At 38.2% G+C, this 27895-nt stretch overlaps 1 protein-coding gene across 1 annotated transcript; it reads right to left on the reverse strand.

Moving 5' to 3' along the window:
* Positions 1–617: 617 nt before the first annotated feature.
* Positions 618–27684, reverse strand: RLIM (ring finger protein, LIM domain interacting). Its single transcript, XM_061178309.1, has 4 exons — positions 27489–27684; positions 4740–4932; positions 3742–3825; positions 618–2429 (listed from the first exon to the last, which is right to left on the reverse strand). The coding sequence occupies exons 2-4, from the start codon at positions 4906–4908 to the stop codon at positions 811–813; spliced, it is 1872 nt and encodes a 623-aa protein (XP_061034292.1). The 5' UTR covers positions 4909–4932; positions 27489–27684; the 3' UTR covers positions 618–810.
* Between the last annotated feature and the right edge of the window lie 211 nt (positions 27685–27895).

Consider the following 27895-nt stretch of genomic DNA (forward strand, 5'->3'; position numbering starts at 1 on the left):
TATGTTGGCTCACAAAAAGCAGTTTTTTCATTTCTAAGCATGGTACTTTACAATTTTTAACGCATTAATACAACAGTGCATTGGAAAAGTACTGAGCCTCTACAAAATAGCTTTACATTTTTAAACAAATGAATGTGATTTTTTTTCACTTACACAAGCATAGGCTTTTTTTTTTTAATATTTCCACAAGATAAATATCTCAATTAAACTATAAGCTCACTCTACAGTGTGCCACAGTGATGGGCTTAGGAGACAGTTATACACTTAGAAGATCCTAACCTTAGTGTTATTTACACTGACATGTCCAATATCACCTTGTCTGAAAGGTGAACAAATGATATTCAGAATGTAGGTGAATTTGTGCCAACTAATAACTGGGAACAGTATAGCTTTAAGCAATCACTTAGGAAACATGTACTGTAACTTAGTCTAAACTGGGAATTTCCTTCGCCCCTCTTTCCTATGGCATAGGAAACTTTAAAGATCAACGTGAAACAGATAAGAGCCATTGCTAAGACAGATCTTTTAAGATAACAAAGGAGAAACTGACAACTATATATGATAAATCATCAGTAATAACAATTACTGATACTGAAATCAGATTTTTATGTCCTAAAACGTTGCTTTTTAAATATTTCCTTTTATTCTGGAACAGAAATTAGAGAAAGGACAATGATTCATTCAGAAAGCAATGACTCAATTCAGGTTGCTACTTTACATTTAAGCACCACTCAAAAAGTGGACATAAAGCAAGTGATTCCTGTTTGCCCATCACTATACCAGCTACATAGCTGAGAGTTCAGACCTTAATCACACAATGCTTTCTCTGTTACCTGAAGCTAAGACTGCTCTGCGACATATAGGACAAGTAGAATTCTCAGATAACCAGCGATCGATGCAGTGGACATGGTACTCATGGGAACACGGTAGTTTACGAAGTTTGTTGCCTTCTGTGTATTCTGTAATGCAAACACTACAGGTTTTTAATGCATCGTTTTCACCAAAACTTCTCATTGCCAAGTTGTCAATCTGTTCTTTGGTGAGTCCTCTAGGTTGGTCATCATCATCCTCATTTAAGAGGAAAAACTGAGCCAGACTAAGGAAGGGCAAAGAGCCACTTTCATCAAATGTTACTGGGGCCCTGTGTCGACCCTCTCGCCTGGCACCTGATGAGCCTGATGATGAGCTTCCTTCATTACTGCCTTCAAATACCTCTGAGCTAGTCTCTGAACTCTCACCACTGGAACTGGAACTAGGACTGGAACTGGAACTAGAACTGGAACTAGAACTGGAACTTGAACTGGAACTCGAACCAGAACTGCTACTACCACCAGAACCCCCTCTTCCATTCCGTGACTCTGACCTTTCCATATTTCGACTCGAGACTGAGCCACTAGGCTCTGAATCACTATCACTGTACATAAAGTAGCTTAACTCACCAAAACCTGTCATTATCTGCCTTAACATGGTCTGAATTGCAACAGATGTAGTCTCACTTAAACCAGTATTTAAGATTCTACGAATTGGAATTCTGATGGTACTGACATAGGTTCTCACACCTGCTCGCTCAGAACGTGAAAACGTACGCCTAAAACCTCCTCGTTCACTTTCGTAAGTGACGGTGTTGTTTGGCGTCTGAGACCTTGACCGAGTTCTGCTAGCTATGCTATCTCTCTGCCGATATTCTCCAGGACGAACTCTTCTTACTTGAAGATCAAGGACTATGGTTGGAGGTCTCTGGCCTGATCCTGTAGATTCACCATTGCCAGTTGTATCTGAAGACCCTGCTCCTTGTGAGGCATTTCTGGTTCCAGAAGCTGCAAAGAGACCTCTACTTAGCAAGTCAGGTCCACTTATTTGCTGTCTCAATGTCACGTGGTGCCGGGTTCTAGAACTTCCCTCAGTCTCATTTACTAAAGGATGCTCAAAAGTCTGAGATGAGATACTATGATGAGATCTTCGTGGAATTTCACTCATTGGATGCAGAGGTGATCTACTTCTTTCAGCTCTTGCTCGGGTTCTCCGATGGTCTGGGCTCCTACTTCTTGCCCTTCTCTGACCTCTGGTAGGTGGGGCTTCTCCTGTTAATGATTCAGTTGAATTTCGTTCTGATCTGGGTGGCCTTGCAGATGTTGATTCAGATCGTGGATTTTCCACTTGCCTTTGGCTGTTGTTGTCCATACTTTCTCCACTAGAACGTCTTGCAGATAGCTCATTTTCATTCTCTGGATTTTGGCTCCCATTATTACGGTTAACATTGATCTCTAAACTGAATCTGAAATCACCGCTGTTTGGATTAGTCCGGCTCACTGCTCTCCAAGATTGGTTTCCTCTTTGCCCACTTCTTGTCGTATTTCCAGTTTGTCTGACGGAGTTAAGCCAGTCTATTATAGAGTCACCATTAGACACATCATCTGAAGAGTCTCCACCTGTTTTTAAAAAAGGGAGGGGAGAGAGGAAGAAAAAGGAACTATTAAAATTAGGAAATCATGTAAGAGTACTCAGAAACTTCATATTAGAAAAAAAGAACAAAGATTCTAAACAGATTTCACATTTACAGATTTTTGTAAACCATACTGCATTGATTTGCAGTAAAAGCAGGAAAGTTTCAATTCCATTTTAAAAGAGCAAGCTAATCGTAGAGAAATTTAGGGAATTTTTTTTTAAAAAAAGGGAATTGGGAAGAACTCTATTTTTAGCACTTCATCATATACAGAGCCTAACATTCCACTGCGGACTGTCAGATGACAACATTTTTTCAGTCCACTGTCAACACTAATGTAATCAAACAAGGTAAACACCAGTTAAGGTACAGGGCTAATATTTTAGTTCAAATTACATTTTTTTGTCAAATTTTCATTAGTCTACATTTCTTTAGGCTCTTGACTTAAGTGCCTTTGATAATATGGGACATTTAAAAATACAAGACTGCTTTAGTCACTGCAAAAATATAAACAAGATTTACAGGCTTAAAAGTATTTGAATACTTCTTCACGTTACCAAGATTTTAAATTAACATGAAATTGGAGATCAGACCAAGTAAATAGTCTGAACCTAGCACAGTACATATAATGGCACATTCGAGAACCTAACTGTTATCATGGCTTCTTATGTTAGTCAAATTCCCTATTTCACATTGAGGGAGAAACACCAGACCCGAGGTAAGAGCAAGATTTCTCAACAGTGGGACTATTTATATTTTGAGCCAGATAATTCTTTGTTGTGGGGGCTGTGCTGTGCATTTTAGGATGTTTAGCAGCATCCCTGACCTCCACCCACTAGATACCAATAGCAAACCCCCAGTCATGACAACCGAAAATGTCTCCAGGCATTGCCAATGTCCCCTAGGGGGCAAAATTATACCCCATTGAGAACCATCAGATTAGAGAATGCAACATGTCTTTCTGCTGGTGAGGAACTCATGTTTATAAGGAAGGAATAATACAGTAGGTAGGGGGAAATTTCAATGGAGGTGGAAAATCAAGAAAAAAAAATCACATTTAAAATAGGCCATTCCTCACTATGTTCCAATTAACACAAAAAACCCAAAGGTGAAGCAGAAAAAAAAAAGTTAACATTCTCACCAAATATCAAGAAAATGCCAGTTGTTTTTATGAGCAGTTACTTAGCACCAAATTAATTTGTGCCATTGCTAGATTATCTTTGGCTGACATTTATCATTAGGAAGCTCCTTATCCATTCCATCCTCCACCCCTCCCCCGACCCCCAAGCAAAATTTACCTCTATTTTCATCTGAGTTTTGTGGTGGTGGGCCCTCTTTAATTTGTTGTAGTCTTCTCAGCAACTCTTCCTCAGTACTTTCACCTAAAATAGTTTAAAATGTTTGCCAAATTATGAATAAAAAACAGTGACTTATCCACCTGAGATGACAACCAGAGAGTGAGTAGGAAACCTGGGTAAAATTCACCTATTTGAGAGCATGACATTACAACTTATATTTATTCACATTTCTTTCCAGTTTACAAAATGCTTTTGCATACAGTATCTCATTGTTTAAAACTGCAACTCTGGGAGGCAGATATTATTTGCATTTTAAAACAATGAAACTCAGACTGAGTGAGAGACTGACGTATTAATTAATATATGGCAGGGCGAGAATGCCAACTTTGGCATTCTGACTCAAATCTGGTACTGTTGCCTCAAAATGCACTCCCTCTTATAAGAGCCATGCTAACTAACACCTTACCTTTTAAAATTTAAGGAATCACTCAAAGGTGAATAGAATTAAAGAGAAACAAGGAGGAAGGGAGATAATGAATTTTAACTAGAATCAAATGGGACCTAATCAAGCAAAGGAGAATAACCAAGTACAAAGTTCTGAATAATTGACTATTTTACCCAAGGCTAGCTCTGGTTGATTATGACAGAGTAAGTCTGTCCTAAGAACTGAAGTTCCCATTAGCTCCTCAAGACTACTAATGTCTAGTAAGTTATATAAAGATAAATAACAAAAAGATTGTTCAGGTCCACTCTCTTGAATTTAGCTCATTATAAATTCACAATATAATTCCTAACTAAAAAACCTGACATAGGATAATTCCAAATATGAGTGAACAAAATCATGTAATAAGTACAGCAGTTAATGTCACTCTACATCCCTTGTATTGAAATCATACTTCATAATGGCTAAAGAAACATTTTTTTAAGATACAGGTTTCCTTTTTTTTTTTAAGACCAGCAATTTACATATATAAATCCTTAAACTACACATTGCATACCTGGGGTGCCTAGCAAATTGTTATCCCTCATAAGCCTATAATCTTCTTCACTGAGGTTATTTACAAATTGATAGAAAGCTTCTTCCCGATCCAATCGGTCCATCTGACTTCTGCGCTGTGCTGCAGACTGATCACCGCTTCCTTTATCGTTAGAATCTGAGCTTTCCATCTTGATGAACAAGTGGAAAATTATCTAAAAGGAGAAAGGAGATCAATCTTGAAAACAGAAGTCAGTATGTATTCTATAGAACAGTTTTAGTTATGCGAAAATCCAGAATGCAGGTCCAGACGTGGATTTTAAGACCTCATATGAATGAAATTTCGTAACAGAAAAACTCCTGAAAAGCACTGTTATACTACGAAAAGACTAGGTCAGGGGTTGGCAAACTATGGCCCATGGGCCAAATTTAGCCCTGGTGCCTATTTTTTTCTCCTTGAGATCTAAGAATGATTTTTACACCTTTAAATGTTTTTTTAAGAGAATATTCTGTGATGTGTGAAAATTATATGAAATCCAAATTTCAGTGTTCAAGTTTTACTGGAATACAGCCATACACATTCACTTACATATTTTCTATGGCTGCTTCATGCTATAATGGCAGAGCTGAGTAGTTGTGACCAAGACTGTATATGGCACTCTCACTACTTTGCATTGGCGATCTGTGCACTGTAAGTTGCAGTGATGCAATTATAACTTGACAGCATTTCAAGTGCCATGCTTATCACCACACTGTGACATTTTTTAAATTACCAATGCACACTCATCATATTAAATGAAGAGAAAATGGACTTCAAATGCCTAAAGGTGCAGTGGAATATGGATTATTTTGTTATTAGATGGCAAAGGTAATATTTATAATGCAACAGCGCTAAAACTGTGCTAAAATAAAATATACATTAATATTATCAGACTAAGCACTCATCACAATATTCCCAATTCACAGGAAAGCTACAGTCTGAAAAATTAAAAAATTTACAACAAAGTATCTCATCACAAAATATTTCCTCACAAAAATAAAAAATGAGGCTTCAACCAGAGTAAGTTTCCAAGTGGCTCATTTGTTGGCTAAGCAAGCAAAGCCATTTGTCGATGATGTGTTAGTTAAACTGTGTTTGACTGCAGAAGCTAAAGAAACGTGTCCACAGAAAATAAACTTGTTTAAGATTATTAGCCTTTTGATGAGAACAGTTGCTCAGAAAGTTGAGGACACTGGGATATGTCAATAATCAAGTGAAAAACAAGGCAGCAAATGATTTCGAGTGGTTTTCCTTGGTTCTTGATAAGCTGACAAATATAACTGATACTATTCAGCTGTTTATTCAAGGAGTCAAGCATTGATTATTTGAGGAGTTTGAAGTAACTACAGAAGTGGCCTCTATGAAGAGTTCGCATGGAACAACTACAGGTGATAATATTTTCAAAGAAGCTGAGAAACACTAATTCAGCACAACATGAAGTGGAATCTGCTAAGATGTGTTACAACTGAAACAGTGGTTAAAAAAAAAGTGTAGACCTACTTGGACAAATTTACAATGCCTACGAAAATGTAAGGTGTTTAAAGTCTATGGTTATTCATTATATAGCAGTTACAGGTAGTTTGTAAAAAATATTTGTATCTATCATTATTGAACCAGTAATGTCAACGGTGAACTTCACTACAGTGGACTTAAACATAGTGAGTTCCATGAATTTTTGTCAGAAATAGAAGCTGAATATCCTGACTTGCTCTACCAGGTGCTCATTTTGATGGCTTAGCACTGGTAAAGTTTTACTGTGATTTGTTGTACCCAGGTCCAAGATTAGATTTGTTTCTGAATGAAAGGAACTACTCTCAGTTACTATTACCAAACAAGGAATGGCTTGGGAAATTAGCTTTTTCTGAAGACTTCATAATGTTTCTGAATGAACTCAACCTAAAATTACAGTGCTTATAATATGTAAATCTTATACTACAGTAAAGTCATTTCAACAATAACTAACAATGGAATCACAATGTCAAGCTGCTTTATGCACTTCTTGTGCTATCAAAGAAATGAGAGCTCCATTCCTATAGAAATTGTAGCAGATATATTTTCTAAGCACAAACTACAATTCCAGAAGTGTTTTTTGGACCTCAATGCAAGTACAAAGGAAATTTCCTTGTTTCAAAATCCACTTAACTGTGTAACTGAGGAGCTTCCACCTAGCCTTCAATTGAAAGTGATGACTCTGCAGTCTAATGATATGCTTGCTAAAAAGTAAATATCTAGAGAAGAATCTAATGAAAAATTCGATAAACGCCTTCTAAGGGGTGAATATACTTCATTAAAATTCTATGCTTGTGTACTGATTAGAGAGCAAGAGCTACCTATATGTGTGAATAGACATTTTCAAAGATGAAATATGTAAAATCTCACTTCAAGTCAGAAAACACTAAATGAACGTCTGCAAATGATTTTGAAAAGGAGTATGTTTAGAACCAATTAAGCAAAATGTTACCCCTCCGCCAGCAAAAGAATACCATTCTTCTCATTAGTAGACCTATATTACAAAACACTGTACTCAATTATTATTACATTGTGAGTTTTATCAAGAAAAACTTTGTGGAAATTTGGTTTCTCTGTTTTTAAATAAATAACTATGTAATATACTCAATTTTGATTAGCAAAGTGAAAAAAATTTACTATCTGGACTTCTACAGAAAGTTTGCCAACCCCTGCTCTGGGATAGTACATGAAACTAGCCAAAACTTTTTTTTTTTTTAACATCTTAATTGGAGTATAATTGTTATACAATGGTGTGTTAGTTTCTGCTGTATAACAAAGTGAATCAGCTATATGTATACATATATCCCCATATCCCCTCCCTCTTGCATCTCCCTCCCACACTCCCTATCCCACCCCTCTAGGCGGACACAAAGCACAGAGCTGATCTGCCTGTGCTATGCGGCTGCTTCCCACTAGCTATCTATTTTACATTTGGTAGTGTATATATATCCATGCCACTCTCTCACTTCGTCCCAGCTTACCCTTCCCCCTCCCAGTGTCCTCAAGTCCATTCTCTACGTCTGTGTCTCTATTCCTGTCCTGCCCCTAGACTCTTCAGAACAATTTTGGTTTTTTTTAGATTCCATATATATGTGTTAGCATACGGTATTTGTTTTTCTCTTTCTGACTTACTTCACTCTGTATGACAGACTCTAGGTCCATCCACCTCACTACATATAACTCAATTTCATTTCTTTTTATGGCTGAGTAATATTCCATTGTATATATGTGCCACATCTTCTTTATCCATTCATCTCTTGATGGACACTTAGGTTGCTTCTATGTCCTGGCTACTGTAAATAGAGCTGCAGTGAACATTATGGTACATGACTCTTTTTGAATTATGGTTTTCTCAGGGTATATGCCCAGCAGTGGGATTGCTGGGTCGTATGGTAGTTCTATTTTTAGTTTTTTAAGGAACCTCCATACTGTTCTCCATAGTGGCTGTATCAATTTACATTCCCACCAACAGTGCAAGAGGGTTCCCTTTTCTCCACACCCTCTCCAGCATTTATTGTTTGTAGATTTTTTGATGATGGCCATTCTGAGTAGCGTGAGGTGATACCTCATTGTAGTTTTGATTTGCATTTCTCTAATGATTAGTGATATTGAGCATCCTTTCACGTGTCTATTTAGCCAAAACCTCTTAATTGTCATTCACTACTTGTACAGCCTTAGATAATTATTATATTGGCAGACCTCCACACACCCATTAACCACTCTAATGAAAAAACAATGGTAGTAAACAATCTAAACTAAGAGAAGAATCCAAACAAAAAATTTCATTCTCTAATTCTTTTCCTTCCAACCTCAGATTGACCTTATTGAAGTTCACATTGACAAAATAAAAGTTAATTCCATAAACATATGAAAATATGATCTGTAGAAAAGAGGTAATCTATATTGGTACTAGGATTTAATCCCACACACAACATATGAAGTATCTGGATGTTTACAAGTCAATACTAGAGAAAAATAAAAACAAACCATCTTTCAGATATAAAAACAAAGAAGCCTCTCTACCTGTCTGATGAGTCTAAACAAATTTTAGGCTGTACATGGGCACACTTAGCTCTCCCCATTGTCTCTCTTAGATCATTATTTTTAGAACTACTCTATCATTGTTTAAACAAATAAGATAAATATGTCAAAGAAGGAGAGGGAGACGCAATATTTTTTGGAGTTTCCTAACCTCATAACTAAGATTCCTTACTTTTGGTAAGAATAAACTATATAGGGCTTCCCTGGTGGCGCAGTGGTTGAGAATCTGCCTGCTAATGCAGGGGACACAGGTTCGAGCCCTGGTCTGGGAAGATCCCACATGCCACGGAGCAACTAGGCCCGTGAGCCACAACTACTGAGCCTGCGCATCTGGAGCCTGTGCTCCGCAACAAGAGAGGCCGCGATAGTGAGAGGCCCGCGCACCGCGATGAAGAGTGGCCCCTACTCGCCGCAACTAGAGAAAGCCCTCGCACAGAAACGAAGACCCAACATAGCAATCAATCAATCAATAAAAAAATAAATAAATCTTTAAAAAAAAAAAAAAGAATAAACTATATAAATTTCTGAAAGATACTGTTTTCATAATAACTTGAAACTTTAAGAAGACTAGAAGTCAAGAGCTTAAATAAAACACTCATAAAAGTTATATGGGCCAGGCAATCAAAGAAACAAACAAAAGGAAGCCAAAATGTCCCATATGTACCTAAGTAACAACTTAGTATTGGTAATAGCACACAGCTAATTTTTAAAAATACAGAAAAGCACAAAGGAAAAAGTTCAGCCATAATTTCTCAAACCAAAGAAAACCACATTTGGCTAACATTAAGCAGTTAATATTCTGAACACTAACAACATGACAAAGTCCACTTGTGAAGGATCAATAAATAGTCCTGAAAATAATTTATAAAAAATACAACTCAGGAGCAGAAGCAAAAAGAATTACAATCCTGCAGCCTGTGGAACAAAAAACACATTCACAGAAAGATAGACAGGATGAAAAGGCAGAGGGCTATGTACCAGATGAAGGAACAAGATAAAACCCCAGAAAAACAATTAAAAGAAGTGGACATAACCTTCCAGAAAAAGAATTCAGAATAATGATAGTGAAGATGATCCAGGACCTCAGAAAAAGAATGGAGGCAAAGAACGAGAAGATGCAAGAAATGCTTAAAAAAGACCCAGAAGAATTAAAGAACAAACACCTAGAAGAATTAAAGAACAAACAAACAGAGATGAACAATACAATAACTGAAATGAAAAACACACTAGAAGGAATCAATAGCAGAATAACTGAGGCAAAAGAATGGATAAGTGACCTGGAAGACAGAATGGTGGAATTCACTGGTGTGGAACAGAATAAAGAAAAAAGAATGACAAGAAATGAAGACAGCCTAACAGACCTCTGGGACAACATTAAACACAAGAACATTCACATTATAGGGTCCCAGAAGGAGAAGAGAGAGAGAAAGGACCTGAGAAAATATTTAAAGAGATTACAGTCGGAAACTTCCCTAACATGGGACAGGAAATAGCCACCCAAGTCCAGGAACCGCAAAGAGTCCCAGGCAGGATAAACACAAGGAGAAACATGCCGAGACACATAGTAATCAAACTGACAAAAATTAAAGACAAAGAAAAATTATTAAAAGCAACAAAGGAAAAATGACAAAAAACATACAAGGGAACTTCCATAAGGTTAACAGCTGCTTTCTCAGCAGAAACTCTACAAGCCTCAAGGGAGTGGCATGATATATTTAATGTGATGAAAGGGAAGAACCTACAACCAAGATTACTCTACCCAGCAAGGATCTCATTCAGATTCGATGGAGAAATCAAAAGCTTTACAGACAAACAAAAGCTAAGAGAATTCAGCACTACCAAACCAGCTCTACAACAAGTGCTAAAGGAACTTCTCTAAGTGGGAAACACATGAGAAGAAAAGGACCTACAAAAACAAACCCATAACAGTTAAGAAAATGGAGCCAGATCCCAGGAGCACAGTGATTAAGGATGCCTGAGTCAATGAAGCTGTTTTCAGCACACACACACAAAAGACACTAAAGAGCATAGCATCTCCGGGTAGGAAGGGTCATTAGAGGTCTAGTCCAACCTCCTAAACAGAGAAAGAAGCTATAAGCTTAGCCTGGGAGGTCAAGGAAAGACTCAAGTCAGTGAAAAAAGAGGAGGGAGGGATAACATATCGATAATTACCTTAAATGTGAATGGATTAAATGCTCCAACCAAAAGACACAGGCCCACTGAATGGATACAAAAACAAGACCCATATATATGCTGTCTACAAGAGACACACTTCAGACCTGGGACATATACAGACTGAAAGTGAGGGGAGGGAAAAAGATATCCCATGCAACTGGAAATCAAAAGAAAGCTGGAGTAGCAATACTCATATCAGATAAAATAGACTTTAAAATGAAGAATGCTACAAGAGACAAGGAAGGACACTACATAATGATCAAGGGATCAATCCAAGAAGAATATATAACAATTATAAATATATATGCACCCGAAATAGGAGCACCTCAATACATAAGGCAACTGCTAACAGCTATAAAAGAGGAAATCGACAGTAACACAGTAATAGTGAGGGATTTTAACACCTCACCTACACCAATGGACAGATCATCCAAACAGAAAATTAATAAGGATACACAAGGTCTAAATGACACAACAGACGAGATAGATTAAATTAACATTTATAGGACATTCCATCCAAAAACAGGAGATTACAACACTTTCTTCTCAAGTGCACACGGAACATTCCCCAGGATAGACCACATCTAGGGTCACAAATCAAGCCTCAGTAAATTTAAGAAAATTGAAATCATATCAAGCATCTTTTCTGACCACAACGCTATGAGATTAGAAATCAATTACAGGGAAAAATACGTAAAAAACACAAATACATGGAGGCTAAACAATACGTTACTAAATAACCAAGAGCTCACTGAAGCTACCAAAGAGGAAATCAAAAAATACCTAGAGACAAATGACAATGAAAACACGATGATCCAAAACCTATGGGATGCAGCAAAAGCAATTCTAAGAGGGAAGTTTATAGCAATACAAGCCTACCTCAAGAAACAAGAAAAATCTCAAATAAACAATCTAACCTTACACCTAAAGGAACGAGAGGAAGAAGAACAAACAAAACCCAAAGTTAGTAGAAGGAAAGAAATCATAAAGATCAGAGCAAAAATAAATGAAACAGAAACAAAGAAAACAACAGCAAAGATCAATAAAACTAAAAACTGGTTCTTTGAGAAGATAAACAAAATTGATAAAGCATTAGCCAGACTCATCAAGAAAAAGAGGGAGAGGACTCAAATCAATAAAATTAGAAATGAAAAAGGAGAAGTTACAACAGATACCGCAGAAATACAAAGCAACCTAAGAGACTACTACAAGCAACTCTATGCCAATAAAATGGACAACCTGGAAGAAATGAACAAGTTCTCAGAAAGATATAACCTTCCAAGACTGAACCAGGAAGAAATAGAAAATATGAACAGACCAATCACAAGTAACGAAATTGAAACTGTGATTAAAAACCTTCCAACAAACAAAAGTCCAGGACCAGATGGCTTCACAGGTGAATTCTATGAAACATTTAGAGAAGAGCTAACACCCATCCTTCTCAAACTCTTGCAAAAAATTGCAGAGGAAGGAACACTCCCAAACTCATTCTATGGGGCCACCATCACCCTGATACCAAAACCAGACACAGATACTACAAAACAGAAAAATTATAGACCAATATCACTGATGAATATAGATGCAAAAATCCTCAACAAAATACTAGCAAACAGAACCCAACAACACAATAAAAGGATCATACACCATGATCAAGTGGGATTTATCACAGGGATGCAAGGATTCTTCAATATATGCAAATCAATGTGATACACCATATTAACAAACTGAAGAATAAAAACCATATGATCATCTCAATAGATGCAGAAAAAGCTTTTGACAAAATTCAACACCCATTTATGATAAAAACTCTCCAGAAAGTGGGCATAGAGGGAACCTACCTCAACATAATAAAGGCCATATATGACAAACCCACAGCAAACATCATCCTCAATGATGAAAAACTGAAAGCATTTCCTCTAAGGTCAGGAACAAGACAAGGATGTCCACTCTCACCGCTATTATTCAACATAGTTTTGGAAGTCCTAGCCACGGCAATCAGAGAAGAAGAAGAAATAAAATGAATACAAATTGGAAAAGAAGAAGTAAAACTGTCACTGTTTGCAGATGACGTGATACGATACATAGAGAATCCTCAAGATGCCACCAGAAAACTACTAGAGCTAATCAATGAATTTGGTAAAGTGGCAGGATACAAAGTTAACGCACAGAAATCTCTTGCATTCCTGTACACTGATAATGAAAAATCTGAAAGAGAAATTAAGGAAACACTCCCATTTACCACTGCAACAAAAAGAATAAAATACCTAGGAATAAACTTACCTAAGGAGACAAAAGACCTGAATGCAGAAAACTATAAGACACTGATGAAAGAAATTAAAGATGATACAAACAGATGGAGAGATATACCATGTTCTTGGATTGGAAGAAACAACATTGTGAAAATGACTATACTACCCAAAGCAATCTACAGATTCAATGCAATCCCTATCAAACTACCCATGGCATTTTTCACAGAACTAGAACAAAAAATCTTAAAATTTGTATGCAGACACAAGAGACCCTGAATAACCAAAGCAGTCTTGAGGGAAAAAAACGGAGCTGGGGGAATCAGACTCCCTGACTTCAGACTATACTACAAAGCTTCAGTAATCAAGACAATATGGTACTGGCACAAAAACAGAAATATGGATCAATGGAACAGAATAGAAAGACCAGAGAAAAACCCACGCACCTATGATCAACTAATCTATGACAAAGGAGGCAAGGATATACAATGGAGAAAAGACAGCCTCTTCAATAAGCGGTGCTGGGAAAACTGGACAGCTACATGTAAAAGAATGATATTAGAACACTCCTTAACACCATACACAAAAATAAACTCAAAATGGATTAGAGACCTAAGTGTAAGACCGGACACTATAAAACTCTTAGAGGAAAACAGGAAGAACACTCTGACATAAATCACAGCAAGATCTTTATTGACCCACCTCCTAGAGAAATGGAAATAAAAACAAAAACAACCAAATGGGACCTAATGAAACTTAAAACCTTTTGCACAGCAAACTACAAACAAGATGAAAAGACAACCCTCAGAATAGGGGAAAATATTTGCCAACGAATCAACGGACAAAGGGTTAATCTCCAAAATACATAAACAGCTCATGCAGCTCAATATTAAAGAAACAAACAACCCAATCAAAAAAAGGGGAGAGGGGCTTCCCTGGTGGCACAGTGGTTGAGAGTCTGCCTGCCAATGCAGGGGACATGGGTTCGAGCCCTGGTCTGGGAAGATCCCACATGCCGCGGAGCAACTGGCTCCGTGAGCCACAACTACTACTGAGCCTGCGCGTCTGGAGCCCGTGCTCCACAACGAGAGGCCGCGATAGTGAGAGGCCCGCGCACTGCGATGAAGAGTGGCCCCTGCTCGCCGCAACGGGAGAAAGCCCTCGCACAGAAACGAAGACCCAAAACACAGCCAAAAAAAAAAAAGATTATAAAAAAAGGGGAGAAGACCTAAATAGACATTTCTCCAAGGAAGATATACAGATGGCCAAGAAGCACATGAAAAGCTGCTCAACATCACTAATTATTAGAGAAATGCAAGCCAAAACTACAATGAGGTATCACCTCACACCAGTTAGAATAGGCATCATCAGAAAATCTACAAACAACAAATGTTGGAGAGGGTGTGGAGAAAAGGGAACTCTCTTGCACTGTTGGTGGGAATGTAAATTGATACAGCCACTATGGAGAACAGTATGGAGGTTCCTTAAAAAGCTAAAAATAGTATTACCATATGACCCAACAATCCCACTATTGGGCATATACCCAGCAAAAACTGTAATTCTAAAAGATACATGCACCCCAATGTTCACTGCAGCACCATTTACAATAGCCAGGTCATGGAAGCAACCTAAATGCCCATCGACAGACGAATGGATAAAGAAAATGTGGTACATATATACAATGCAACATTACTCAGCCCTAAAAAGGAACGAAATTGGGTCATTTGTAGAGACGTGAATGGATCTAGAGACTGTCACACAGAGCGAAATCAGAAAGAGAAAAACAAATATCGTATATTAATGCATATATGTGGAACATAGAAAAATGGTACAGGATGAACCGGTTTGCAGGGCAGAAATAGAGACACAGATGCAGAGAACAAACGTATGGACACCAAGGGGGGAAAGTGGCCAGGGGGTGGTGGTGGTGTGATGAACTGGGAGATTGGGATTGATATATATACAGTAATATGTATAAAATGGATAACTAATAAGAACCTGCTGTATAAAAAAATAAAATTCAAAAAAAAATACAACTCAGTAAGGCTGAAAGGCTTTAAAAATGTAAAGCTTTCAAAGAAGGCAAAAACATCTGATAAGTTCTGACATTTGAAGGACATGAACCAAACAAAGATAACAGAAAACTCACACACCAAGGACTGTTACAAGAATGGCACAAAGTCTTAAGAATAGTGCCAGGGAGGTTAAAGCCCACCAGGAACAGAAACTTTCAAAAGTATGGGAAAGATTTTTTAAAATGGCTTTGAAAAACAAAATCTGAAAGAAGAATGGAGTCTTGTACTAAGCATGTGAGGGGGTTGGTATATTAACAGAAGATGGTAGGTAGAGGCACTCAACTTCTATTTTATTCAACACGGAGAATCATCTTCCAACTGGAACTAGTGGAAAAAACCAAATTTCTCAGAGAGAATCAAGAGCCAAAACTGCAATATTTCCAATGATAATCTCTGAGAAATCACAGAGAACAGGAGAGATGCTAGATGATGTAATCTTCAAAGAAAGTGACGTCTATAAGCTATAGCACAGAAAAATCTGACGAGAAACCTAGGGGGAGATTCTGCAATAGACTATCAGATATATTGCAAACACGTAGAAGAAATATGTTCACCAGAAGTGGAATTCACTGCCAAATTAACCTCATTTGCTTTACATAGTTTTCTTTCACATACAACTTGCTTTACAAGATTCTCACATTAAAATCACCTGGGGAGCTTTCTCTGGGGCGAACCAGACAGTGATATTTTAAAAATTCCACAGGTAATTCCATTGTGCAGTCAGGGTTGAGAAACTCTTTGATAGGGGCATCAGGATAATACTGCCGACTAGTCTAGCTTGGTTTCTGTACAGAGTCTGAAAAGGTTTTGCATCCTATCGTTATGGAGAAATGTGGACTAGATCAGTGCTTCTCAAACTTCAGCATACAAACAAATCATATGGAAATCTTGTAAAAATACAGATTCTGATTCAGTAGGTTGGGGATGAGGCCTGAGAGCGTGCATTTTAAATAAGCCTCCAAGTGATGCTGATGCTGCTGATCAGTCTGAGTAGCAAGGAGCTTGATGACAATAATTTAACAGATTCACAGTTGTTAAATACCACTCTCAAAGATTATGGAGCAATGTTAACCTGCAAACAGCCCTGTTTTTAGCATTTTTAAAAGAACCATGTCGAAATGCTAAACAAATCTACAGACAACTCAAAGCTGGGAGTTAGTAATGAAGATGTATATGATAAAAAATATTCTGAATTCTCCGGGCTGTGAAGATGAGCTGAAATCAACAAAATGATGATAAATGTGCTACCTTAAACACTTTAAGGGTCAGCAAGCTGAAGTAATCCATAGTAAGAGTACAGAATAGGGGGGGCTTCCCTGGTGGCGCAGTGGTTAAGAATCCGCCTGCCAATGCAGGGGACACAGGTTCAATCCCTGGTCCGGGAAGATCCCACATGCCGCAGGGCAACTAAGCCCGTGTGCCACAACTACTGAGCCCGCGTGATGCAACTACTGAAGCCCGTGCGCCTAGAGCCCGTGCTCCAGAAGAGAAGCCACCGCAATGAGAAGCCCACGCACCGCAACGAAGAGTAGCCCCCTGCCCCATTCGCCACAACTAGAGAAAGACTGCATGCAGCAACAAAGACCCAACACAGCCAAAAATAAATAAATTAAAAAAAAAAAGAGTACAGAATAGGGGGAAAAAACCTGTCTTGGTGAGTTCACATGAAGACCTGAAGTTTTTAGTCAACAAAAGCTCAATAAAAAGACCGTTTGACCTGGCTGCTAAGAAACCTAAGAGTCACATGTTGTTTTCCCAGGCCATAGTGTTCAGATAAAAGTAGGTAACAGTGCCAATGCAACTTGCTCTTCAGACTATATGTGGAGTATTTGAAACATTTAAAATACCTCCAAAAGGACGTTGACAAACACAAGAAAGTATCTAGAGTGACCAAGATGGTGAGAAGCCAGGGAATACCATAAAAGAAACGGTTGAGGGACTTCCCTGGTGGTCCAGTGGTAAAGAATCCGCCTTCCAATGCAGGGAAAGTGGGTTCAATCCCTGGCCAGGGAACTAAGATCCCACATGCCGCAGGGCAACTAAGCCCACATGCCATGACTACTGAGCTCGCGTGCCTCAGCAAGAGAGCCCACGTGCTGCAAACTACAAAGCCCACGTGCTCTGGAACCCGCATGCCACAACGAAGAGCCCGCACCACAAGGAAGATCCTGCACGCTGTGACGAAGACCCTGCGTGCTGCAACTAAGACCTGACACAGCCAAAGAAAATAAATTAAAAAAAAAAAGAAAAGAAATGGTTGAATTACTTGGAGATGTCTAGCCTGAAGACAAGACTAAAAATGGACATGATTACCGTCTTCAAATATTTGGAGTTATAACATGAAAGAGAGCAGAACCATAGGGTCAAACTAGGGCCAAGAATTGAAGAAATATGGAAGCAGATAATTCTGTCTTTTAATAGTCTAACAAATAAGATTGTCTAAAAGTGGAGATGTAACCAGTCTCTTGAAGCAAGCTATTACCAATCTCTGGAAATATTCAAGCAGAGGCTAGATATTAGGTGGGAGTTTGTCCTTATTAGGTGGGAGTTTGAACAGACTGATTTCAAAAGACCGTTTGGACTAAAATGTCATTAAGGATGGATAGTCCCTTGGTTTTCTATTCTGGGCCTAGGGTCATACTAAGCCACATATTCCCAGTGGCACAATTTTGTTATAACATTTTCTTGGTAAGACCAATCCACTTATATTGCCCCATCCCCTCCCTCCAACACACTTTGTGCTTTACTACCTTCACACTTCTACTAATGCTGTTCCTTCAGCCCCCGCTTAGTCTTTCCCCATTTCCCTCACGCCTCAAGGTTTAATGAAATCTTACCACCTAAGAAGCTATTACTATCTCAGCTATCAATTTTTTCATCCATCTCTGCACACAGCATTTGTCTGTACCACTAGTGTCACTTCCTGCCTTACATGGTCTTTATATTTTTGAAATATTAATTTTATTAATATCTTATTTACCCAACATAACCAAAATATCATCATTTCAACATGTTATCAATATAAAAATTAGTGAGATGTTTTATATTCTTTTTTAAAATTCTAAGTCTCAGAAATCTGGTGTGTAATTTACACTTACAGCACATCTCAAGTTGGATGCTAAATCTTCATTAAAGTGAAATGTAGTCCTAATGAAACAACAAAGTTGTGTTTAATGGAAAAATTTTACACTGCTTCAGTTTATTTAGCTTAATTAAAATTAAAGCAACTTAAAAGTTCAGTTCCAGTTAATTAGTAACATTTCAAGTGTCCAGTAGCCACATGTGCTTAGAGGTTACCATATTGGGCAGTGCAGCTTTAAAGAATCTGTTTGTAAGACAGAGAAACCCCACATATGGAAAGAGCTTTAAAGTGTATAGTTTATGCTCTATAAACCCACTATTTATGCATCTCCTTTACATTTTTCAAAAATAAAATAATAATGAATACTCTACAAAAACACATGGGATAGATGATTCTTTCCTACACTCACCAATCTTCAAGTTCACTCTTGACATTCTAGAATTTCTAACATTTCCTACATGGAAACTAGAGACAAAAAAATCATACCTCCATTCAAAACCCTCCCAACACTGTGATTTTAGAGACTGTTAAATCCTAAATAGCTCCCACCTGATGAGTTTAGAGGTTGCTTTATTCTATTCAAGAGGGATTTTTATTTTGGTTTAATTTTACTTTTTAATTCAAAATTTTAACGAGACACTCACAAAGCAACATGTGAACAAATCCAAATTACTATTACTTCCATAATAACACGCTGCTCTCCTTTCCCCCTGCCTACACCAGAGAAAATAAAGGAAAATATTTTCCCCACATGGCATCCCTGCAACGCACTCATTTATTTCAAAATTGCAACCAAACTGGCAAGGCTTCATTAAACAGAACACAATGTTTTTGCTAAGGTAAAGGTTTCCATTTAAAATGCAGTTTGTTTCTTGTAGTTGATTAGGGCACAGGGAGAGAAAAAGCCAATTTGCTCCCCTACTTTTGCCCAAAGCCTTCATTCTTTCTGCCTCATTCTGCATTTCCCCTAGGTTGGGAGTGGTGGTCAAGAGATTCCAGCACTGGCAAGACATCTCTACCCTGTATGGACATTTAAGGGGTGAGTTACGGCTGTAACACCTGCCGAGGTCCCCTGGACTAGAAGTAATTATCAATACATCTTCAAAGAAAAGGAAATCCTGAATGTAAGCAATGCCCTCAAATGCCTTGTAAAATCATCTTACTAACATACACCCAAATGAACCTGGTCTCATTTTAAGCAGTCCCTTCACTACCTAAGTGGTATAAAAATGAAAAAAATGTAATAATTCTAAACCACAAGTTCAGTTCAGCCCCTGACAGATGTAATGTCACTATTGTTTGGAAGTGAAAACTAACATTTTAAAGGTTAAAGTATGCCAAAGATGTCAGGAGACTGCAGTCCAAATGATGAAATACAGATCTCTCTCCATTTTGGTGTGAAAAGATCAGTGAAGAATTATGTTAATAAAATGGGTCTCTAGACTCTACTCTGTGGTGAAAAACATTGTGGTACACTTCCAGTTTAACTTAGGTAAGAGAAAAAAAGAATCCCCACCGTCCCCCTCCCTCAGGCTCCTTCTATCATCATAAATGAGAAGATTTTAAATCTTTTTAGTTACCTTATATTCAGTTATAATATTCATGTGCACAAGTCAGAAATTTTGGATTGAGTATACGTTTAGCATCAGCTATCTATCTATCTATCTATCTATCTATTTATTTATTTATTTATGGCTGTGTTGGGTCTTCATTTCTGTGCCAGGGCTTTCTCTAGTTGCGGCAAGTGGGGGCCACTCTTCATCGCGCTGCGCGCGCCTCTCACTATCGCGGCCTCTCTTGTTGCGGAGCACAGGCTCCAGACGCGCAGGCTCAGTAATTGTGGCTCACGGGCCTAGTTGCTCCGCGGCATGTGGGATCTTCCCAGACCAGGGCTCGAACCCGTGTCCCCTGCACTGGCAAGCAGATTCCCAACCACTGCGCCACCAGGGAAGCCCCAGCCATTTTTAAACTTAAATATTTCTAGGGAAAGCTTACCAATAAAACAATTAAGAGAACAAATGTGTAATTGTTCTTAAATCACTTAGGTCTCTTCCTAGTTATAAGCAATACCTACCACCCTATTCATACAGCCCTTTCACCTATATTTCATTGAAGCCTTACAACAATCCTATGAAGTAGGAATCACCAAATCTATTTTACAGATAAAAAACAGAAGCACAGACAGAGGAAGTGATTTACCAAAGGCCATGTGCTTACTAAGTGGAAAGAGCCAGTAATTAAATCCAGGCCTCCTGATTCCAAATCCAGTCAACTTTTCACTAAATGGACAACTGCCTCCCAATATATGCCAAGACTATATACTTTAAATAAATACATTCCTTCAGTCCCAATAGGCATGTCCAATGTATTCAACCTCACTATGAGCTTTTTAGACCATGTTCATTTCCAGTATGAAAACTTCCAAAATGACAAAACACCTTTTATAAGCAGTCTGAACCCAGCAGGGCTTATTTTTAAATAAGTCAACTTTTAGTATTTTTGTTTTAAATAGAGTTGCCCCTCGGATAAATAACATATTTTATTAACCTTATTTCTTTCAGAGTACTGTGTGCCAATATATCCAAATCCATTCCTGGAACACAAGCAGCCAAATTAGAAAATTTGCCCAGTCATTTCAAAAACTACTCATTTGGTCAATAAATGTATGACTGTGTCAGGTAAATTTAATTCCGGGGAGGAAAAGCCAGCAAGAAAACCAAACCTGAGATTTATTCTGTAACTAGGGAGTTTAAAGCAGATTTTATTCACCTTGAGAATTTTAAAGCATTTTTAGAGATCTCCAATTCTCCTATAGGCATTATCATATATTAATATAAGTTATGCAGATTACTATGTTTCTAACCACTGCTAAAAGTATTTCATTTAATTCTCCTAATCCACGTACGCCAATCTTTAAAAAATGTAATCTTGTTATAATGTTAAGGCAAAAAGTTACTTAAAACATACTGTTCGGTACTAATGGGTCAGAAGACCTGGTGCTAAGTATAAGCACACGCATACTATGTTCAATGGACATACTGCATCAATTAAGAAGATTTAAGGCACTAAAATATATGGTCAACAAAACAACACTTAAAAAACTGAATTCTGAAATTCAAATGCTTGTGTGAATATCAGTTTTAAAATATGCCACATCTATTAAGTCTGGAAGAAATAACCTCTTTTTAAAAACAAAAAGGTATGGTGGGAAGGAGGAATCAAGGTAACCTAATATCAACCAACTACTAAAGTATTATACCTTGAGCATCGTCACCTTTTGGATGTGTTCATACAAGCTCCAAAACTCGATAGTGTTCTAAAGCACAACATGCCAATTAAAAAAAATCATAGGTACCAATGTAAAAATGTCATGCTGAAAAGAGAAGGGCAAACATTATTCTGTTTGCAACAGAGCTTCTTCATTAAGAACCTCATAGAGTAGATGAGAATTAATGACATGCAAGCCTTGTGAATAACGAAAATGTCAGCTCAATAATACCATCACCAAAATGAAAAATAATATAGTTAAACAAAAAAAGGTCAAATCACACAGAACTGCTGAATTTGAGGTCATGAAAATAAAATACCATCGTATATGTAGTTATATACAAAAGTGTTGGGAATTCTTCCTATATAGAATGTTTCATTAAAATTTTACAGCATTTGTAGCAGACAAATCAAAGGTTGATTACCAGATAGCTTTTTTATTCTATGAGTAGCAGGGTGGAATTCAGCTCTGTGAAAATGGAAAAAGAGAGGATACTAGGTTCTAGTGTTGGCTGTAACAGTAACTAACTGTGTAAATTTGGCCAATTTATTTAACCTTTTGTGTCTCAGGATCTCCATCAATATTAGAGTACTGGATTAAGCTATCTACAAGATACCTTTCCAATTCTATGAATCTGTGACTATGAATAAGATATAACCTGCATCACATTACAATACTAAGTCAGAAAAATAAAGCTTAAGAAACAACATGAATAACTAGGATGTAAGCTTAGAAGCTGTGCTTTTCTTAGTGCTATTTCACTCATACACTTCTATCTCTTTTTATGACTATCTTTTTTTTTTTTAAAGCATTCCTCTTTAAAAAACAGGGCAGGGTTTATGTTTCACTGCCTTTACTTATTGCACGGTACCGCTCACCACACAAACAATTTGTTGATCATTTCCATTACTGGCCTATCAGAGGATGCTACTAAGGCCTCCACCACTGCTGATACTACTAGAGCAAAATGGGATTATAAAATACCTGCATTGCAATGTTAGCTTAGCCTGGTTTATATTCTTCTATCTTTACCACTTGAAAAGGACAGCAGGAAAAAAAGGATTCAGCATGTGTCTAATCTCTTGGCAGGAAGTCTGCAGCTCACAAACAATTCTGACTTACAACAACCCTCTAAAACAGTTAAACTGAAAGAATATTAAGAATGTCAACAAATCAAAGGATGGAGACCAAGCCAAATGCTGCCAATTCACAGGATCAAGTTAGTTAAAAAAAGAAACCATTATAATGGCATTTCAATTCACTCAAGTACTTTAGACAGTGAATTTAATCTTCAATTACCCAGTTCAACCCAGTTCATGCTCTTTTATTATCAAGCTATGCCACTAAATTAGAATTTGGTCTTATTCACACTAACTCAATTCTGACTTCTCATTATTTTCAAGAAGTCAAAAACTGACTCAAAAACCCAAAAGATTCATGTGTTTATTTTTAAGTTATTAATGTAAGTCACTGATTACTGGCAATTTTGGTGTTAACTGGTAAAGTACTACTTTTTAAGAAATAAGTTTTCCACCAAAAATGAACTATTTAAAAGAGTGAAGTCAATTTTTAAAATTAAAATCACTTGACCAAAAAAGAAAATATTATCTACACAAATACAAATGACTGCTATATTGTTTGAGGAAAACAATATTGTGTTACAGAACCAAACACATTGACAACTGTGATCCCTGAACCAGTGCTCCTACACAGAAATGGTGACAAAGGTGACCATATATCCCCGGTTTATCCAGAAGAGTAGCAGTCTACAACTGTTTTCCTGTAATAATTATTAATATGGCCCTCTTTCATGCCTAAGTGTCCCAGTTTGGATAAATTATATGGTCACCTTAGATGTAACTGACACTAACAGGAACTTTGGTCAATAAAAAATGAAAATTGTAATTAAGAGTTAAATCCTTTCTTCATACACTCAAGTGAAGAACAAGAGGAAAGAGACCATTTTTCATTCCAGAAAAAACTGAAAACACTGAACACAAATATCTCCTCTCCCCCACAGAAAGTATCATGTTCATCACCATGCAAACGCTGTAATAGCAGCCCAACCTGTAGTAGTGAAATTACTGCAAGAGGTCCACAAATCTACATACATACCGTGCACTGTCTACAGATATTTGTCTCCCACATGTCTGTGATATTATGACTAATGAAATTAAAACCTTGGGTTGAAGCACTAAAATACAAGAATATCTACAGCAAAAATATCAAGTATATATTTCAAGAGCAAAACCACAAGTTCACAAATATATTCCCAAATTGTTCAAGATTGTCAAGAATTTTACATCTAAAATGAACTGTTTGATTATCTGGGAAACTTCCACATTCCAGGTTGGAAAAAAAAAATAACGAAGAAAAAATAGGCACAGAAGTGTTATTGCTTTCTTACACTGGGTATCAAAATGTCAAAGGATCATGTAAGCTGGATTCTTTTTAAAATCAATGGGCCATAAGGTTTTGGAAATGTCTGTGTTATACAGAAATGTTAAGGAATTAAACTTACAAAAGAAAAACATGTCCCAGTCCTAGTCAGTGGCCCAAAATTCTAGCACCTGATTGGTCTGGGTTTGACAGAGGACTTTTTACTTTCTAATTTGTTATCTACTTTACGGTAAATCAAGGGAACAGGAGGTTGGTGAGTGGTTTGCTCTATTTCCCAATCCGCTAGAGCTTTGGGAAAAGTAATATACACATTATAATTCCATAAATGCAGATGTCTCATTTGATCTACTGTATTATTTAAGGCCTCACTACATGTTCACTAACCTGAAAATATATCCAACCAGCCTTACATTTCTAGATATGACTTCATTATTAAGCTATTTCTTAAAGCCATTTCTGATTTTAAATTAAGTTTATCAAACTTTATCACAAGCAGTAACAGCTGAAACAGGAACCTTGACAGACCAAAAGAGGGTGTAATTGCTAAATAAGTCTCACCTGCTTCATAAAGCAAATTTCCTTTAACAAAAGTTTTTGATGCAAATAACCTATAGATTCTAAAAATTACAACCTTTAATTTTCTTTGCATTTCCAATCTAATTAGATAGCAATTAAGTCTAAAGACATAAAAGTTTAGTGACTTTGGCATCAGACAGACCTGAGTTAAAATGGGGGCTCTACCACTTATTAGCTATGTAATTGAGGACAAATTACCTAATCTCTCCTTTGAGTCTCAGTTACCTCTGTAAAATAGGTAACATCCTCATGAAGCTTTGCTGTAAGGAATACAAAATGATGCATGTGAAGCACAGGACCTAGCACATAAGTATTCAATACAAATTAGTTATGAATTTAGGCTAACTACCCATCGCAGTTTGCCTGGGACAATGCAGGTTTGCACCTGGATGCATTATTAATAATGTCCCTTTTGCTCTTAAAAGCATCCTGGCTAGGGCAATAAATTATGTGGCTACCTTAACAATGATGATGAAAGGAGTTAATACCAATTACAGTATTATATATCATTTATGACTTTTTAGACCTTGAAGGAAAAAAATCGAATGTCACACAAAATAATGAGATTATATTCCTGTAATACAGTCTACCGATAATTCATTTTGTTATTCAGTAAACATTTAAACACTATTTATTTATACCCATCTCATTCCAACAGTAATTTAAGGCAGCAAATTTCTGTATTGTTTTTTCTGTTCCATACAGGTACTGGTAAATTTCAAACGTTATTTTTTAAAGGAAAAAAATTGACAGATACAGCACTAATGAGGTTCCAGCTACTCAGGAACACTACCTTTTGAATTCCCAGTGAAAAACACCCATTCTGATCATTAAGAATGCCCAAGACCAACTAACATATATCAAATAAGCCCATCCAATTACAGGGCCTGCAAAACAGAATAAATATTTTTAAACATGCATTCTAGACATAAATCATCAGGAGACGCAACAAAAAATAAATTACCTGACTGTTATGACATAGTATTGTAATACAATAAACTGGATTTTAGTTTTCTTCACACTCTGCTCTAGAAAAAAAAAGAATCCATTATTCTTCCTCTTTTATAAGATAGACATTTTCTTTGAATCAGACACATCCTAAAAAAATACATATCCTATATATTTTAGATACAGATACACACACATACACACACACACACACTCACCACAACCCAACGTAACTCAACATTAGTATTAGGATATTTGGGGAGACTGAGAAGGTCAGAGGGAACCAGAAATCTTATATGTTGTACATAAGATAGCCTTTAAAGGCCAAGAGCCAATCTACCTTTTAATATAAAGTTACTTAAAATAGGCCTTTTCTCATCAGACCAGTAATTATTTTCAGATTCTCAGTTACTTCCAAAAACTTATTTGGCACATTACACTAGCCTAAGGCAGTAACTAAAGTATGAAAGATCATCAGGACATCTTAGGCTAAAGAAAAACATTTTTTCAGTAAGAGTATCCTAAAATCCAACTAAAAAATATTTAGATTGGTCTTCCTGGGTACTTTATCTTTACAACTTAGAAAACCGATTTTGGGGGAGCGTAACTGTGCCTGCCTGCTCTCAAATCATCCAGGACGGACATAATGTACCTGATGGGGTGATCTAAGTATTCTGTCTTTAATAAGGAGAAGAATCAAAAAAATGATTAGTAATAGTATGTCTATTTCTTCCTCCCTTCAATCATCCAAAGCCACTGCGGTTAATTCTGATTCAGGAAATGCGGGTTCCTTATTTCCAGCAAAAAATTATTCTGGGGCCTTGCAAACAGTGGATGACAACCTGATATAAATGCTTCCTCTTGCCCCAAAACTAAAGAATGACCTAAATAACAAGCCTGCTAGTCCTCAGAATCCCGGACTAACCTGTGGAATAAGTATGGTGAAACTGTCTAGGGAAGGAACGTGGCTGTCTCCTCCATCTTGAAATTAATCAGCATAAGGGAAAAAGGGACTGAGTATTCAGGAAGCAGAAGCCCAACCGGTTAATACTAGTTACTAAAGCTATGGCGTACGTGGCAGGTACCGCCCGCAGAAGCCGAGACCCTTAGGCATTTTTTTGAGGGGGGAGGGGTTGGGTTGCTCACGGATTGAACGGAAATTAACTTCAAAATCATTTGGCCCAATTCCCACCCTCACCCAGGGAAAAACAACAAACACGCAACGGCTTTTCCCTCCCTTTTGGGGGGATCCTTGCAGTGATATCTGCCAAAGGATATGCCAGGGTTATTCGAGCAAGGGAGTAAACCACATTTGCCTCAGATCCTCAGGGAAGATGTCATCGTGGCCCCAGGGGGCGCCTAATTGATAGTGCCCTGCAGAAGGGCTCAAAATGGGGTTTTGCAAATCCTGGGAAATATAAAGGCCCACGAGTTCTCAGCATCTAACTTAGAGCAGCCTGATTTTTCCCCCATTTCCTAAACCCAAGCCCGCCATGTAAAAGGGAGGGGGGGAGGAGGACGCGAGGGAAGTCTCCAGAGAACCGAGGAGAGAAAAACCTGAGACGGTCAAAGATTCTCACGCCTGAAGCCAACACTCGAAAATCGCCTCCCCAAAATTCTTAAGGTTCTGGAGGGCCCCGGCCGCGGCTCGAGCGACCACGGAGAGGAAGTACTTTCCACCTCCTTCCCCTTCTTCAAAGAGCCTGTCGGCCATACACCCAACTAAAATGGCAGCGGCGACTACGCCACGGAGCCCCCCGCAGCAACCTGCGCCTGGGGTCCGGAGGCGGCGCTGAGCCTCCGCCACGATGCGCCACTCAGGCCATTTTGAGAGAACGCAGTAACCGCGGCTCCGCTGTCTTCCTCTCGCTCTCCATCCATTTCTCAGAGGATTCCCAAAGCTTCACTTACTCGGTTTTAGTGTCGGGATCCGACTCGGTCGGTCCGGCCGCCGCCGCCGCCGCCGCCGCCGGGGCTCCTGCGCGCCTCCCCTACCGCCGCTCTCAAGCCCGCCTCCGATGAGTCGCTGGTTGAGACCCGCCTCTAGCCCAGCGCCTGCTCGGAGACGTTGCTCAGGCAGCCATTATCTTCCCCATTGTTACCAAGCAGCGACAGGAAACGCTTGCGCACAACAGGAAGTGATGATGCCGCGTCCGGGCCCCGCAGCCCGACTCCCAGCCGAGTAGCCAATCCCAGGCGATTCCTCGAAAAGGCTCGGTGGGAGGAGAAGGCTGCCGGCTGACGACGCGGCAAGGCGGGCCGCGGCCTGGAAAAGGAAAACCGCTGTGACGCCCACCATGTGACAGGCCCCACCCTCC

This window comes from Eubalaena glacialis, chromosome X (assembly GCF_028564815.1).
Source record: "Eubalaena glacialis isolate mEubGla1 chromosome X, mEubGla1.1.hap2.+ XY, whole genome shotgun sequence".
Classification (NCBI taxonomy): domain Eukaryota; kingdom Metazoa; phylum Chordata; class Mammalia; order Artiodactyla; family Balaenidae; genus Eubalaena; species Eubalaena glacialis.